This window comes from Cygnus atratus, chromosome 3, assembly GCF_013377495.2.
Source record: "Cygnus atratus isolate AKBS03 ecotype Queensland, Australia chromosome 3, CAtr_DNAZoo_HiC_assembly, whole genome shotgun sequence".
In the NCBI taxonomy this organism is placed as follows: Eukaryota; Metazoa; Chordata; class Aves; order Anseriformes; family Anatidae; genus Cygnus; species Cygnus atratus.
Genome location: NC_066364.1, coordinates 84,703,281 through 84,721,879, shown reverse-complemented (window position 1 = coordinate 84,721,879; position 18,599 = coordinate 84,703,281). Strand labels below are relative to the sequence as shown.

Below are 18,599 nucleotides of genomic sequence, written 5' to 3'. Positions count from 1 at the left end.
TGAGTTGTTAACTCAGTTCAAAGAAATGAGATACAGGTTGCTGTAATATTTGGTGGTTCTCAAAAAAAAAAAGTGGCATTTTTCTTTTACCTTTTTGGTTTTTTTGGACAGGAAGAGGGCCCTCTCAACTACATTTGAGCCCTAGGAAGGGTTTTGTTAAAGAGACACAGAGCTATAATTTTTAGAAGAGGGAAGGGTCATCATCTTAGCAATTTAAATGATCATTCATTTCAAAAAATTTAAACTGCATTTACAACTGCTGAATGTAAAATGTACATCAGCCCAGTACCCATGTGACTACAAATCTAAGCCCCCAAATGCACAAGAACCTGAAGTTATTATCAGTAAAGACATGATACAAGACAAGTCCTCACTGCTACTACGCCAAAATAGAAAAAGCAAGTAGGAAGGAGTCCATACATTTGGTAAAATATCCAGGAAAGACAAGTGACAAGAATAGGACTGGTACCTCTTCCACTTTCAGTTTCAACAGTGTGTATCACTAAGTGCATCTGCAGGATCTGGGCGTGCAGAGTACAGATAATCAGTTCAGAATTCAGACAGGCTTTATGTTAAAAATCATCTTCCCTGTTGGATGGTGGCAGCAGGAGACAGAAATCACTAGAGGGATTTCAGGTAATCTTAAAGTTACGCAAATAAGCAGGATTTGTCACATCTCAGTCAAGTAAAAAAAAAAGTAATAGAAAAAAAATCAATCCACCAGCCCTTAAGAGGCTGTCGCTGGCCTGTCACAGTCCTCCTAAAGGTGCATGTGGTTATTACCTGGGGGAAGGGAACAGAACAGAATGAACTCAAGAGCCATTACTCAGTAGGTAAAGCTGGAAAAAAAAACCACCATACATTAGTTACGTACATTGTAGTACAAACTCTAGCTCCTTTTGTATCAAGACAATGCAGTTTGTCACAAGAAACTTAAGTAAAAGTGTGCAGCCCTCATTCTCTAACGCTTGATGCATTTACCTACAAGTGAAGCGATCCTACGCAAACACAGTTGGAACAGGTTAAGGGAGTAACAATGCTGAATCCTCTGGCAGGCAGAAGTAACAGCGAGTACCAGTCCTCTTTCTCCTCTAGCTGGGGCAGCATTCCTATCACCAGGAATGAAGACAATATAAATTAGCAATTCTTATTCACCATGTTTCAAATAAACATTTTGATTGTGACCGCCCAGCAGCAAAATACAATCATAAAAGGCAAAATATGCTTTTTGAAGGACCCAATCTACATTGGTAGCAGACCCAGCAAAACACTTAGTTTCACACAGCTGCTCATTGAGATTTAAGTATCACCTGAGAGCATCATTTAAACCATATCTATATATAAAAAGATAACTACAACATTTTGCACACAAATTACCACTTTTTTCCTCGTCATTCAAGGATGACACTGATTTTATTTTCCTCATATAAAAGGAGACATTTTACTCTGTGCTGATTTAACAAATATTCTGAATATATTCATTTCAATAAAGCAGCTAAAAAGCTGTTCTAATCTCTAAAAGAACCTTTATCATCTGCATATATGATACACACACACACACATATATATATATATATATAGTAAACAATCACTCCAAAAAATAATTTTGTAAAAGTGATCATATTGCACTCAGAATTCTGGAATTCCATTCTCCCTTCGCATTTTAAATCACAGATCAGCTTCATTTTTTTATATTTTTTTAATAAAATGAAGCTTTAATTTTCTATTAAAAACAAGTAGGCATGCAATCAATATAATACAATATATTTGAAATATCACAAAAAGGGAAAGTGTTTGGTTATGAAACTGGAGTAAGGAACAATTCTCAAAGAGGCCACATGAGAGTAGTAATTGTAAACATTCTGCTGGCTCTAAGGTGTTGCAGATGTTGCAGAGAGTGCAGCCTAGTTCAGCACCCACGAGATACACAGAAACTGTTCAAATGTTCTGTACTTCAGTGAATTTCCACACAGCAATGGCACATCCAAGAGGCTACACATAGAGACAGAGCAATGAAACAAAGGTGGTCACTGAGTGAACGCTGACCTCAGATCACTGTCATTTTTCAGTGGAAGTTTTCCAGGTCTTACATACTCTAACACAGCAGCGAAACTATTATTGTTGCTGCCAATGAAGCACAGAACTAGATTCCCTACTTATAACTTCCATGTACTGTATACCAGTGGCAGACTGGACACTACCCTCAGCCTACAAAATCCCAGCAAGGTACCATCACGCAGAACGTCACCTTGATTTGCTTGCAAGAGTGACAACCTTCCCCATGTGTCAGAGCAAGAAACACACACAGTGGATGAGGGAAGAAAGAAAAAAAAATTCTCAGCCAACATGAAGGGGCTACAGATGTTGAAAATTCAAATGACGGCTGCTTCTTCTCATCTCACTTTACAGGAGAAAAAAAAAATCACTATTAAACCCATTATCTTCAGGTAACATTAGTACACTTGGAGTCCCTGAGATAATGCAGCTCTCTAACTACCTTGGACAAATGGAGAGACTGACTTCGTATATACATCAACACGGTGGAAGCCAATACAGAGCACCCTGAGTTGCAAGTGAAACAATAGGAACGGGCAACCCATTCCTGAACAGCCAAGAGATGCAGAAGAAAGTGCAGAGAAGGTACTGACTAGGGAATTAAAAGATACATATTACAGGGGAGGACAGAAAAAACATGAAGTATTTCTGAAAGGCCTTTCCCTGTTACCATCGGAGCAGTGAAGAAAAAGCAACCAGAGCTAAGAGCTCTTTGAGAAAGGCTGTGAAGAAACATGGCCTTCTAGATGCATGGTAGAACAATAATGCTAAGGCGGAGACAAGTTAGGGAGTCCTATTCACAGGGTGCCCCAAAGGTTAAGCACTCTAGCACTGACAGTAAGAACTGTCAGTGATCACTGACAGTATGCTGGATATAAACCAGGCATATAAGTAGGTAATTTTTTTCTCCTGAAACTACAGGAAAAATACAAAGAGGAAAAATACAAAGTCACAATCAAATTGAAGAATACTTTCCATACTGAAAAATGAAATACTGGCTTCAGAAACAAAACAGCTATCTGTTCTGTATCTTAAGTAGGGTTAATTGTAAAAAAGAGGTGCTTGTAAAATCTTAAGTTTGAAATCCTTTATTTCCCACTATATTGCTAAGTAATTTTGCAATTAGATCAAAAAGAAATATCAGAGATGAATATGGAATACTTACAACTAGAATGGTTGCTGAACCATCTGAATTTCCATAAAGGCATCAACAAAAAATGTAAAAACATTGTCTCATAAAGTTAATTAGAATCTGAAGTACCAGATTGTCTTCACAATGGTCACAATATGAATATTAATGGATTTTTGCAGCCCTGGGAAAAGTAATTGTGACTTTGCCAAAAGAAGACTTAATACAGCAATCAAAACGTCCTTAAAAACTGAGTCCTGCACTTCTGCAATTTCTTACTCTCTCAGCCATTCAACATCCAGTAAGCAGTTCTCATTAGAAAAAGCATTACCTGGTCACAATTTTACTCTCTTACAGAGCTGTGCTATACCTTAATACTTTATCGGGGAAAAAAAGGAAAGTGAATTAAAAGCTGAATAAAAGTAGACACACTATAAAAGCTACCTGTAAAGTACTGTAAGTCTGGAAAACATTTGTGGCATTACACAGGCTATTGCTGATGCAAAGGAAAAAAAAAAAAAAAAAGCAATTTAACCATTTCATGAATATGAACAATGCACTTGTTCCCAGCCATTTAGAATGTTCTGACATTCCAAATGTTTATAAAAATTGGGTAATAAAAGAATTAAGTCAATACCCTTAAGTACAATAAATAATGGTGTTTATTATGGTCGAGGTTGACCACGAGCGTTTGTTCCATATCTGCTTGGGACATTTGTAAAACCAGTTCTGAATCCTTGCTGTGCTCCCATTCCTGGTATTCCAAATCCTTGATTGAGTACACTGCTGTAGGGTGTGGATCCGTGATTAAGGCCCAATCCATAGGGCCTCGTCTGAGTGTTTAAAAGGATAACTGGATTCACATTTTTGCCTGGCGTATTGAAAGAAAATTCTGGTGGTGGGCTGCTGGGCTTAGCTGGAGTAGATGTAATAGGGTTCAAGTTGTCAGCAGCTTTCAAAGATGGCATTGAAATAATATGATGATCTGAAAGGTTCAGCATATTGTTTGCAATAGGCACAGATGATAAGGTAGGTCTGATCCAGTCATCTTTGAAAATCTGAACAGTCAAGGTAGAGACCAACGCGTATAATCGGTTAGTGACATGGGCAAGTACCATTTGTTCATTTGCATCTCTCCGAATTCGGACATGTACTGATCCAGCCTAGAAAACGATAAAAATAAGTTGGCTGTTAACTGTCACTTCAGCGAAGCTTCTCCACATGCATTCAAGAAGAGGTAAGTCGTCCTGCAGAGAACTATGCAAAGACCTTTCTCAGTGGAGACTACTGACTAAACTGGAATGCATATTAAATAATTCCAAAATCAGGGCAGATTTTTATCTTTGCTAATGTGTTAACCTCTTACAAACACATCAAGATCATCATTCATGAAAAGTTAGAGTCCTGAAACCAAACTATAAAATACAACATGCAACGGCAGGAAAACAAAAGGCAACAACTGGTTAAAACAAGGTCCAAAAGAAGAAAAAAGTGCAGACAAACTCCACATTCCAAATTCAGGAGAACGCGTAATCACTGTGCTGCTGGAGCAGACAGAAGACAACATGCATGGGAGATGCACTCAAATCGGGACCATTAGCAAGAACAGAGGCACTGCCCCTTACAAAACAGACTAAGAGCTTCTCCTGAGGAAAATGCTAGGAAATTGTAGGGCAGGCTGCCCCTGCCTACCTCTCAATAACATCATCTCCTTCACCTCAAACTACTGCTGCAGAATAGAACAGGGCACAAAACCGAACCCCTTGCTTCCTATTTCATTTTGTATCGAATAAAGAATGTGGTTCACAGCTTGTGCTATATAGGGCATTTTTACATCAGACTGGGCAGCTGACAGCATATCCAAGTCTCTGGAAGTTGCTAATACAGTCTAGATGCTGACAGGTAAACATACATGCAAAGGTCTGATCAACCCAGAAATGCTGTGATCCAGTATTTCGAGCGACAAAATAATAAACTGAAGGCAATTTGCACAGTAGCGTGACAGAAGAGTCCCTCCACTTTTCTTCTTTCCCCACCCCCAAAAAGTAGCGTAGTGAAAGAATTCTAACAGTCTTAATTTTCTGGCTGTCACAACATACCTGCATCAACTCAGGAATGACCGAGTTCTGTGTTACCATTCCATATGACAAAAAAGCCTCCATTTCTTTCAGTAGAATATCAATATACTGCTGTAGTTGGCTTTTTTTTCCCCCCCTGTTCCCCAGAAATGCTGAAAATATGATTCTATTGCAGACCTTTTGCACCTGAAGGTTTACAGTTTTCTTCTCCCCTCAGAGAGGATTTAAACTAGTGCATGTTTTGAAAAATGCTTCACTAATGTGTGGGGTTTTCTTCATTGCCAAAATACAAGAGAAATTCTAAAGTTGCAAAATACATGCTCTGATTCAGAGCTGCAATACACAGGAATAGTAAGAACCAATAATAAGGCTTTAAAAAAATACAAGGTGGGGGAAGAGAAGTTTTGCAATAAGTCACAGGGCAGGACTAAGTATTGACTGGATTTTTTTTTTTTTTAATAAAAAAGAAATATCTTACTTCATTTAAATAAAAAACTAGAAGCAGTAACCAACACTTTTTTTAAAAGACGATAAAGACATAACTTACCAAATTGCCAAAACCTAATGTCCAGAAATGCTCATTTCGAACTTCCAAGACACCATCCAAGGTTGAAACCTAATTTTCCACAAATATACAAAATATTAAAATAGTTAGAACTAATGTTTCAAATTGTTTTAGCGATATACGTGTTCATGTAGCTGAATAACAGCATTTTCAGTAATGAAACAAAAGCCTCCAGACTGCAGAATGGAACAAGTCTGTTGATGGTGCCGCTGATGTTTATCTACTGTACTTGTGCTATCTGTAAACATCCAAATCCATCAGAAAAGTGGATTTAAGTAACTCAAGTTTAGGTAACTCTCGCTGTCTAACTGCAACATTTTCTCAACTTCACATGCTGTATGGAAAGTGTTCTTTTTTTCCCCCAAATCATGTTGGTAAACTTCTTAAACTCAAAACAAAAAAACACAACCAAAAACCTGCATTGCTTTAATGGATGTGTTCCAGACACCTGTGTGACACTATTCATCTTAGATAATAAGCTCCACATTTTCTACATGCAGAAAAAAAAATATTAAAAATTCCTTATGGATTTTCTTGGACTACTCACTCACAAAATCTTTTCGTATTTCTGAATGCTTATTTAACATTGGCTGTGCATGCTGTGTCATGTATTATACACCAACTTACCTCTCTAAGAAGTTTATCTAACTGGCCGAACACATGAGGTGGGGTTGTCTTTAAACAAATAAAAAAGAAAAAAGTTACAATAAATATTAATTGGTGCTGTTTCAGTAAGAGATCCTTTAAATCCCCTCTACCTAAAGACCAATGGCATTATACAATAACATTCTTGTAAGTTCATGATACCTACTTCTACTGCCCTTCCTTTGGCCCTTTACCATATATTCTCCTTAGAATATCTCCCATACATATCCTTAGAACAGATAAGGACATTTAACAAAAATGAAACAAACAAACAAAAAAATACTGTTTTGCAACACTGCCTTACCTGGAGTAGTACTTTCCCACTGTAGACACTCATGGGATACATGGTACCAAAAGTCATCAAAGCAATTGCTATAGCTGAGGCTGTGTCTACAGCATAGTAATTGCTAGAGAGAAAGAAAAACAATACAGAAAAACAGGTACTTAAGTTACTGAAAGGCATAAGGAATTTTTCTTTTTTTTTTTTTTTAATTCTTTCAAATTAAATACACACAGAGAACAATACATATGCTAACCTTCATCTGAACTATGTATCTTTGAAAAACGCCAAATATATTCAAATAGTCGCAATCGCAAACATACATAGTACAGCTTTTGATGAGATCATTCCTTTCAGATAAAGAAAAATGCAGTTTCCCACAGAGAGGATATAAAAGGAACTTCAAACAACTATACATACTTGATTTCAATGAGCATATACGTAATGCAAAGAGCTAAAGCTCCAGCGATATCAATCAAGACAAAAGGGTTCATTCGCGGCAGAAAGATGCTGCTCAATCCTGGGATGATTCCACAAATACTGTAAAAAACAAAAAAACAAGCAAGCAAGCAGTGGTCAGCTAGTTGTTCATCAGTACTTCAAAACCCGTAAGAGTTACACTCTTTAGTTCAGAATTTGACATTAAATACACCTTGCAGTCACAGCAAATGATGGCTCTGAGGACCCTAAAAGCTCTTCTAATTCTGCTCATACTTAACATTATACAATATGGTTTGACATTCTCATTTTCATACTGACAGCAACAATACTCAAAAGGACGTGTTGGCTAAAAGTAAACACTTCTGTTATCTGACAAAAATATTTTGCAAACGGTGTTATCTTGCATTCAGATAACAGTACAGCCTGAGAGTTAACAGGTGATGAATGAGAAACACTGATTCAGTGCCTGGAAGACACAGACTTTCCACTTTCCTGATAGACAGGTGAGGAACTTCCATAGCTATGTTTCAGCAAGTAGCCTATTTCACATATCACATTTAAGCTGCAATCATCCCAGTTGCTTGCCAACCCCACCAAGTAACTAAAAATAAATTACTCTAAGATATATTGATCAGACAGGTAACAGTTGTTGAGAATGCAGTTCAAGTCTGTACCAAACAAAGCTAGTTTCTGTCACCTTATTCAAGGATTACATGCAATGCACTGAATGCATTCAAAAGGAAGGTTATGTAGAAAGATGTATTTCTATTAAACTGACACATCTGGGTAACGTGAGAGATGATGTTTGGACTGGAGCCCATACACTAGACCTACAATAGACAAAGCTATTTTAAAAACTCTAAAATACAACAGTTCATGTCTCAGAATGTGTTTAAAACTGCTATTATACACAATTAAAAACAACATTGCCTTCCAGAAGCTAACAATTCTGAAAAACATTACAAAGAATTACCTTCTACTGAGATCTGCAACATGCTCTTGAAGCCAACTTGTGCTGGCAGCTGCAAAAGAAAATTCATAAAATGACTAAAAGTAAAGCAATCCATTTCAAAATTAAGTTTTATTTTAAGAGAATAACTTAAGACTCCATAAACGAATAAATTTATCTTAACAGATTCACTGTCGCATGAAATAAAGCAAAGTCTGACTTTTCCAGGCAGTAAGTAAAATGCCTGTTTCATATAATAACTGATTATTGAACAATTAATGATTAAGAACTGATTAAATACAAACATAATTGCAGTTTATAATCAACAACTATCTTTATATTAGGTAAAATATAATACACATACAGTAATTATATCTACAAACAACGTAACCTAAACTATATTCACTGAAATGAAGCATTATGTACGACAAAACACGTGGAACACCATGGAAAAAAAAGAGAACCTCTCACATTTTCACAATGCTCAGCAATCCCCCAACAGCTAGTGAGGATGATAACAAGTCTACTTCACAGTGAAAAGTTCCAGGTAAAAGGGCTATTAAGATGAATTACTACATTCATTTATTTTTAATCCATTAATAAATCAATAAAATGTTCTTAAATTAAAATCTGAAATCTGAAAGATGACCTTCACTGGTTGAATTTAGAAGACAGAAAATTAGGGGTACTGCAGCATTTATCACTCGGTTTATCAGTACTAATTAAATACTACTCTGAGTCGTGTAAGCAAACCAGTGATGAAATTTGAAAAACAATTCAAAATTGCATTAAGGTATATTTATGGAGGTTACAGCAATTTATACCTGCTAGTTAAGAAAGTTATCAGACTAGTTTTAGGTTGATTATAATAGGAACATTAAAACCTTTTCATAATTCTCAGTACAGAGTAATTTATCACATACCTTCAGAGACATAAGCAAAAGGCTTATTCCTAATGGAAAGCATTGTAAATAAGTTGAAAAAGAGAGCCACGAAAGTACCAACCAGCAGTCGCCCCCTAAGGGAGGAAAAGAAAAAAAAAGATACATCTTAATTTCACATTACCATTATAATATGTGAAATCAAACTATAATTAATACTAACAATATCAAAATACTTTGCTTGATATCTTTCACTGAGCATGAAAATGAGGGTAAGATACATTAGCACAAGGTCTAATACCTGGCAGCATATTAGCATTTTAGGGGGATATATGAGATCACCAAACACTGTACATCATACTTGCGTTACCACATTAAGCTGAACACAATCTTCATAGTGTTGAGTAACTGTTCTTACCTAATTGCTTATATCTGTGTACACACACAGGTGTATACACACACATTTGTCCTTTGGAGATATAAATACACCGTCTCCTCAGCCTTGTTTCCTATAGAATTATGCCTTATGTCTCCACCCTTTCCTAGGAGAATTACAACTTCACCATACATCAACACCTTCTCCTCCCTTCCCCATGTTCTTTGCAGCTGTCATCACCTTTGCAATAAGTCCAGTTCCCTAATGATCCCGGTATCCTTCCCCCAACATACTAGGCCTCCTAATTTGTGAGTTAGCAAGAGGCAGCAGAGGCCACAACACTTTCCAAACTATGAATGTGCTCAGAGGGCAGTCAGCCAGACTGCCCTCATGTAAAAAGGTAACTGCTGAGCTCACAGTTTTTCCTACAACGTGAGCAGTAACTCGGCTTTCTCTTCTCTACTCAACCTCCAAATGTTAAAAAAAATCACATTAACTTACTATCTTCAAAATGTTGTCAAATTATAGGGAGACAAAAACTAATAACAAATGCCTAATGTCCTCAAGAAACCACATTAAAACATAGGAATAATTAAATTATCAAAAGCAGCAACATGTATCTAAATCATTATGATTTAAGATATGGATTGCATTTAAACTGTACCTTAAAAGAAACTGTTTCCAATATAGCTTGCACATAGTTCAAAACAAATAGTAAAGTACCAAAACCAGTTTGGTGATGAATGTACTCGTCATAATTAACATATGCTAGATTAAGAATTAGATATACAAAGGGACACTGAGAAGCCTATCATTGTACATGTCAAAAATTTCTTACGTGTGTATCTCAGGCTGTTCCAGAAATCGTTCTGCACTACAAAAGCAATTGAAAATTCAAGTTACATTCAGACAGTAAAACCTTGACATCTGAAGCATACTTTTTGTATTCTGAAATGGCTAATTAGCTGCCATTCATCAATAAAACTGATGGATACAGTGTTGGAAAAAATAATTACTCAAAAAAGCACACTAGTTTAACCTGTTGGTAAGATGCAGGAATATATAATCTAGATTTTCCAACCATTTCCATACATGCCACATAGGTGCTAGCTATCTTAAGTATTGCCTACACAGTAAAAGTATGCTTGTAAATGAACACGCCAGAAAATACTGCTACTGCCACCACCACTCCTGGAAAGCAAAACAAAGAAAGTTTGAAATCCCTGACTTGGAGCTTCTTGCTAAGCAAGGCCAAATAAAACAGATGTTGGATTCTGTAGTGGAGATACAATGTGTTTTATTTATTTATTTATTTATTTATGCACTAGTAAAATAAGAAATAACCTGCTGCTGTAACAAAGAAAAACCTAGCATAAGTTTTGGGAATTCCCTAAAACTGACGTTAGAAAGCCTGGAGGCTCATTATTATTAAATTCATTCCAGTGGTGCAACAGATCTACCTATATTGTAACGCTGCTAAGTTGTTAGCATATCCCTTTATAAAGAAAATATGAAGAGGAGAAGGGAAGGTAAACTGCCTCAGTTTTAAATTCCAGATGTCAAAAAAAAATTAAAGAATTAAGTAGTTTTTAAGGTGAAATACCATCTACATTTTGAACAGTTTGTAGGTTAAATTAATGCTTTAGCTAATGTTGAGAACTATTAAAGCTGATTAAACATTTGTATCCCTAATACATTATGAAATTGCTTTACTTCATGATATAACCAAAGGAAAAAAAACTTTTCTTTAGCAGTTAACTTAAAAAGTCAACAGTTACATCAAGTCCCTAACAGTGTTAAGAAAAAGCAATTCCTAAGAATACGGAGTCTCTGCCTTGGAAGTTGTTTAATTACATTTACCAAATCCTATTATTTTATTTAAGGTCTCCATGTAGTATAATCAATATAAATTAGCAGTAAGGTTCAGCAGGATTTAAAAAAATCTGATTTTTTTTTTTCTACAATATGTCACTACAGATAGCATTTGTGGAACGCATTTGCTTTTGCTCAACATGGACTTTCTTCTCATACAAGAAAAAGGTACAGATCCCTACCTTTCTTTCAGTATAAAAAGAGCACCAAGTTGTGCTAGAACCGTAGAAGCAAATACAGCTAGAACTTCAAACCTCTCAAACCTGAAATTTAAGAATTAAGTTTAGAAACAGTGAAAGCTCAACAATTCATCGCATGCATTCTGGTCTGTGCAAGAACAAGGGGAACAGACCTACTATAAACTAATTCTTTCAAGTGGAGATAGATGAGGAGAAACTGAAAGGTCATGGAGTAGGCATAACTTTTTAATTTCGTTTAAAACAACATTCCAATTATCAGAAACAAGTCTTTGTTCTGAGAAAAGACCATAACTTCCAGCTTAAAATTATGGATTCTTAATTCTTCTTGCTGTTCCCACCCTCATCTCTTACTATTCTGTAACTGTTCTTTACACAACCAATCTTGGGTCTCTTTAATATTTATGCTCATTACATACATATTGTTTGTCATGGCTGTTACAGAATACAGGCAAGGATGATCAACAATGAATCAAATGCTGTATTATCAAATACTGAATCTTGTTATTAGTACTTACCCAAATGAATAGACTGGACTGGGCTTCTTCATCATTACCCAATAGCTTATTAGACATGTTATCAAACTGAAACAAAACAGGGGAGAATTAGACTGAGATAAACGACTGTTACCTTTACAAATTATAAAATTGTTCATATTTTAGATTATAGTTTGCTACTATAAATTAGTACAAACACACTTCAGCCACCAGAAATGAATAAACGAATCTTCTTAAGTTCATCTTATGATGAACTCAACCCTTCCACCACTATCACAATGCGGGTTCCAATGAATCCAGAGATGATGGAGTTTGGAAATGAAACTGGGATTGCAATGACATCTCAGCTGTCCCCATAAAATAGGCAGCAAATAATTTAGCAAAATGGTAAGTCATTCTAATTCTTGATATCAGGAGATGGCCTAATGCTGTACTTAACGGCACGCCTTCCAAAGGCTACCACCAACCTTCTTCCACATAGAATATCACTTAGCCTAACTCAAGTTTACCGTAACCCCAAATGCAATGCAGGCCACTGAAGTCCTGAAACACAGCAGCCCAAGTAGTGTTTGGTTTTTTTTTTTTGCATGCACTCCATGAATTCCTCTGAAAGAAAACTGGAGAACAGGAGGCCAGGACTGTATCTGACTAATAGGGAAAGGTGGTGTGAGAAAATCTTTTTCATACTGTTTGGTAACACACGTTAATGAAGAGTACACAGCACAAGCCTATGAAATTAACAAAGTACACAACCGGTAAATACTAACTTGTACTTTATGAACTTGCCTAGAAATACGTAACCCGACAAAGGCCATTAAAACGAGAAGGAACGTGTTACGCAAGATGACAGGACTGTCATATTTGTGTCACTTACTCAAAAAGAGAAGAAAACTTTCCATTAAACCCTTCTTTTAAGGATATATCATGAATTAGATTTAGCACTCAAGAGTAAGTCTCGCGCTATGCAAAGTACTGCCTTTTTTTTCCACAGTATAATGTATCTACATGTGTAGCCAGAACAGATTTACTTTTTTGTCTGCACTCGTCTCCACACAGCGCTAATCTAAATGGCCATTCTCAGACAGCTACAGGTCTCTTGCTTTTTTCTTTCCAAGTTTCTCCCTCATGCTGAATGTCTGAAATTCAAATTATTTTTATCCCCATGGTACTAGCCTGAATTCTTCAAGCATGAGTCTTGTTTCCTCTGCCTATTTTTCCACTATTGACCCCTCCATTTTTTTTATTGATACTCATGTGGAATCAGCACAGTCTGTGACTTTATGCAGCCCTTTCTTAATGACAATGTTAAATCAGACAGAATCAAGAAGTCATCCCCATAGCTGCTGAACAATCACACCCTCACAACCTGAACCACAGCTGCTTGGAGTATAAGCAAAAGCAGAGGAACTACTACTGCTCGTATACAAAACAGTAGTCATATACTCAGTAAGACTGTCATAAATTTCCAGTAAGATGACAAAAATGAAAGAACATGAAATCTGTTTTTGCAGCAGAATAACTGAGCTTTGTTCACCCTTACAGCAAGTTAAAACTCTTGAAAGAGTTTACTGTTAGAATAATCTTCTAGTCTATTCCCTATTAACCTAATATATCTAAGTGCTAGGGCTATACCGTCTTCTCCTAAAATTAAAAAATAGTATTCTATACAAATATGAAGTACAATGACAAATGTTTCACTATTTCGCCATCAGTCAGATAAACTATGGTATTTAGCGTGAAAAATAGTCTCTGTGGATAGCTGATCCATATTTTTCTATCAGTTAGCAATGAAAATAACATGGCTTAATCATTAAAAAAATGACTGCGTTTTTTGCAGTTTATTTCCCAATCACTGCTACCAGCCAGCATGAGATGAGAACTGAATGTATTTAATTTCTTATTACTAATATTATCAGAAGTGTCCAGAATTTTCACACTTAAAATAGCTTTAACATTTTGTTAGGGAACAGAAAAAAAAATGCTATAGGTATCATTCAATAGCAGGTAGGAAAATTACAGTATTAGTCTTTAGAAACTGGTCTAAACAGACTGCAGCTGACATTCCTTATACAGAGCTTTTATTTTAACAACCTTATTGGAAGAACGTGGGATCTATCTCTTGCCATATTCTGGAATAGAAATAGCATTCTATTTGTCTAGAAAGATTTTGTTTCCTGAAGTTAAAATCAAGGGATACTTCAGAACCAATGACTGTGGCACTAGGGAGATGTTCTGAGTGAAACACCAGATGACAGATTGATGCTAGGTTCTGATTCATGTCGTTAGGTATCCGCATATAGAAATCCACAACCAAACGGGTTAGTTACTAATCACTGTCCATACAGCTATGGTGTTTCTCATCGTCTGCTTATTGTGATGTACAGTTTTATACTCACATAACCTACATTTAAACCAGCTAGTGATGATTCTAAACAGAATGTGTTTGTAAATAAATTTGGTATGTATAGAAATACACAAAGACAGGCACAAATGAACTGTAAGATTAAATGGGAAAAAAACTCACCTGAAAAGATCGAAAATTGTCAAGTATGTGTAAGCAGTTAAAGCTGTAAAAAGCAAGTATTAAAACTTAATACAATTTTTCAATCACTTACATTCTTCTGTTAAGTCCCTCTACTGCATCTTTACACCTGCAAGTCTGTCTTTCGTATGTGTACGTAAATATAAATGTTCTGAACACACAATATATTTCACTTCACGAACAGTTTGATTATGGCAATTCTACTTGTAATAAAGTATGTAATAATGCCCAGCTACATAAGGTATTCAGCTACCAAGAATAAATAGTTGCGACTAAGAATTTAAAATCAGAAAAGTCAGGAGACGTTCTAGTAACACACCCTTCCCAAAGCAAATCTCTTACGCATATTATTGCAGGAAAAAGTAGGCTGAACAGCATTTCTACTTGTTTTGCTTTTCCAACCTACGTCGCAAAGTGAAAATATCAGACATTCTACTTTCAGTACTGATGATAGGGAGCATCTTGGAGCCCCTCTACAAAAGTAGGACATAATAGAAAATATTAAAAAAAAGACGCTCCTGAAATTGAAGAAGACTTCAGCCACACTACAAATGCCTTCATTCAACTGCAAGTGAGGATCTCTCTACATCACTAGTACTACTTATATAAGGAACAGGTTTGAGAACTAGTTTAGAAGTCTACTTCCTGCAATCTTAAAGAGGGCACCACACAGAAAAAAAAAATATGAGCAGGTCTGGAAAACCTCGCACACTTGGAAGATCTTTCAACCACTTACACCTGTCTGCAAGAAATGCTTCTCAACTGACTGTGGGACATCAAAACGAGGCCCTGTCCAAACCTGGCTGTGCAGTCACGTAACTCCACTACATGCAGAGTTTTTCAGTACATTGGAACTTCATGAGTGAAGAAACGTGGTAGTTTTTCACAGCTTCAGTGCAAGAGAGCCACCTACCTATGCTGTTCGTAGAGCTGCACCACATGAGCAGGAAGCCAATACATATTAAATTTATAGCACCAAACAGCAAGATCTTCCAGGACTGTTGATGAGAATAAAAACATATTTTACATCTTCCAAAATGGACAAGACAAAAATTTAATCTATCTTGTTTTAAAAAACAATATTGTAGTACTTGAACATGCAAGCAGTCTTCTCCCTCCATCCCTCCTTCCCAGGAATGCGCAACAATCTCATATTCTGTTTTAATTTTACAGATTGTCCCAAAACTCATTTTTAAACACCATTGTGTGTTATGCTTGTAATAGCTTTTTGGTCTGAAAAATCACACCTATAGAATATTTGCATTTTCTTATCACACACACTATGTGAGTTTGGAAGACAGAATTATACAGCTTTCTATTTCCTGCCCTTAGGCCTGAAGGAACAGCCGAGAGACTGAAGTGGGTTCCATTCTTTATGCTTGAACTTAGGTCCCGAAAACATCTGTGCATCTCCAGCTTACAGTTCTACTGAACACATCAAACGTAAGTACAATTCTGGGGGAAATTAATTAAGAGGGACAACCCACAGAAATCCAACGTCACAGAAAGTACACGATGTATTAAGGCTAATAGTAAGAAAATCTTTCACTTACAAATTCACTACAAGGAATATAATGCCACAAAAAACACACATGGAACCCCACAAAGTTAATTTTAAGGTTTTGTCCAGCAGAAAGGCATGTTACTTCCAATGCCTTGTTCTTGCAAAAGTTAAGTCCCAATGGTACATATGAAACTTGAGGTCAATTTTCCAAAAATAATAACAGAACTTAAATGATAACAGAAAAAAATGAATGAACACTAAAAAGTCTTGTCAGATTTTATCCATCAATTCACCAATGGCAAGTAATTTGTTACAGCAAATGAAACACATGACTTCTTCACTCTCATTCAAAACAAAACGCAGTTCTCATAGCTTTCCAAAATCACAGAACGGTTTGGGTTGGCAGGGACCTTAAAGATCACCTGGTTCCACCTTCCTGCCATGGGCAGGGACACCTCCCACCAGACCAGGTTGCCCAGAGCCCCATCCAGCCTGGCCTTGAACAATTCCAGGGAGAATCTGTATTTCTAACTTGATAAATACAAAATGCAAGCTATTATCACAGTATCTATCACAGCAAGAAATTCATTAGTCTCAGAAACCCACAAGAGTAAATTCCAAGCCTGCCTGCAGCAAATGAAGCAAACCCTTACCTGCCAAGTACATTACACCTGTTCCATAGCATTTGTTGATTACTTCATTTTGATTTGAAATTAAGCATTAAGCACCACAAACCAAATAACAACACACACCATATTGGTTAAAAAACAGTTAACTTTCCACAAATCCAATGAAAACTAATGCAACTGAATTTAAAAATAGAGTAGAAAGTACCATCACTATTCACAGCACTAATAACAATGCCAATTCCATACATTTTGGCCTGCAAACATATTTATAGCAGACAGGATTACATCTCTACCAATCTTAATATTGCGTGCACAAGCCCTATTCCGAACTAAATGAAAAAAATACATTTTTTTTTAAGTACAGCTAGAAATTTTTAAAACAGATTTCTTGAACTACACTTAAGTTAATAATGTATTTTAACTTATCACAGCTACATTTTTTATTATTCATTTTCAAAAAAAAAAAAAAACTTACCCTTCTATCTGCTGCAACAAGCCTAAATTCATGCGTTAACTTTCCAACCAACGATCTCTGTGATTTGCGGAACAGATGTATTGTCCCCTTAAAAGAAATTGAAGTTTAATCAAATTTTTTACTTAAACCACAGTTTAAAGTAGCGAAAGGGGAACCTTCATTTATGAACCACTTTCATAACAGAAACCTTATTGTGATACTTTGATATAATTAACTAGACATAGCCCCTAAACATGAAATTCAACAATACTTTTTGAATATTTTTACGTTTTACATGTTGCGAGAGAATGACGAAAGGCTTAGAATCAAGCTTCACTTCAACACAGACTGGACTTCAAGACAGAAAGAGGTACTAACAGGCTGGTCACCTAAACAGGCCCAATCAACTTACACACACGCTTGTCAAGACAGCCGTATTTCACACAATGGCTGAGGTTGACAGGGACCTCTGAAGATCACCTGGTCCAACCCCCTGCAAGCAGGGTCACCTAGAGCACATTGTGCAGGATGGCATCCAGGCGGGTTCTGGATATCTCCAGGGAAGGAGACTCCACAGCCTCTCTGGGCAACCTGTTCCAGTGCTCTGTCACCCTCGCAGTAAAGTGCCCTCTCATATTGACAGAAATTTGATTTCACGCTGCTCTTGACACGCACAGACAAACACACATCTTGCGTTGCGAGTTAAACAAGCAGTGCCACAGACCCCAAGCTCAGCTTCCCCTGGGACACAAGGCCAGCTCCCTGCTCTCCTTCCCAGCAAATCACTGCGGTGCGACCGCTCCCTCACCAGGGACGCGCGGGACGAGGAGCACCCCGGAAACCTTTCCAGGCAGGCACCACCGTGCCAGCAGCGCCCAGCCCCTCGCCTAGCACCGCCGCTGGCGGCAGGCTGCGAACACGCGGGGACCCCCCGGCCCCTGAGCCCGGCGGCACAGGGAGGGCCGGGGGCGGCTCCCGGAGCCCCCCGCAGCCCCCCGAAACCCCCCGGGCCGGCGGGGCGGACCCCGGCAGCCACGTCACCGCGGGCCCGGCGGCGGGCGGGACGGGCGGCGGGGACTCCCGACCCCTCCGGGCCGCTCCGAGCCCCTCCGTGCCCCCGAGGCGAGCCCCCCGCCCGGCAGCGCCCCGCCGCCCCCCGCCTCCCGCCTCCCGGCCGGGTCGGCTCACCATAGTCCTCCCCGCGCCGGAAGAGAGGCGCCATGCGAGGCCGGAAGAGGCGGGGGGGGGCCCTCCGTCGTCCCGGCAACGAGCCGAGCCCCGAGCCCTGCGCGGAAGCGGCCGTGACGCAGAAGGCGGCCGACGGGCGCTAACCGCCATTAACGGCCGCTAACGGTCGCGGCGCGGCACCCTCGGGGGGGATGAGCCCCAGTGGCAGCCCCCGGTCACGCTTTCCAAGAAAAGCGGCGCTCACATTTGATGTACGGGGCGCTCCCTGAGCGCATGGTGGGGGTTACTTCATTAGTAACACGTGACCACATGGTTTT

The 18,599-nt window shown here is 38.1% G+C and overlaps 1 protein-coding gene across 3 annotated transcripts; it reads right to left on the bottom strand.

Annotated features, from left to right (window-relative positions):
- Positions 1–3,127: 3,127 nt before the first annotated feature.
- On the bottom strand, positions 3,128–18,350 carry SLC30A6 (solute carrier family 30 member 6). 3 transcript variants are annotated; one of them, XM_035560940.2, is made up of 14 exons: positions 18,283–18,350; positions 17,116–17,202; positions 15,421–15,505; positions 14,490–14,532; positions 11,987–12,052; positions 11,454–11,534; positions 10,238–10,273; positions 9,066–9,160; positions 8,167–8,215; positions 7,173–7,292; positions 6,777–6,879; positions 6,455–6,502; positions 5,810–5,878; positions 3,128–4,347 (listed from the first exon to the last, which is right to left on the bottom strand). In XM_035560940.2, the coding sequence occupies exons 1-14, from the start codon at positions 18,283–18,285 to the stop codon at positions 3,850–3,852; spliced, it is 1,383 nt and encodes a 460-aa protein (XP_035416833.1). In that variant the 5' UTR covers positions 18,286–18,350; the 3' UTR covers positions 3,128–3,849. The 3 variants fall into 3 exon arrangements, with proteins under 3 accessions (XP_035416833.1, XP_035416844.1, XP_035416853.1); XM_035560951.1 differs by lacking the exon at positions 18,283–18,350 and adding an exon at positions 17,903–18,092; XM_035560960.1 differs by lacking the exon at positions 18,283–18,350 and adding an exon at positions 17,819–17,933.
- Between the last annotated feature and the right edge of the window lie 249 nt (positions 18,351–18,599).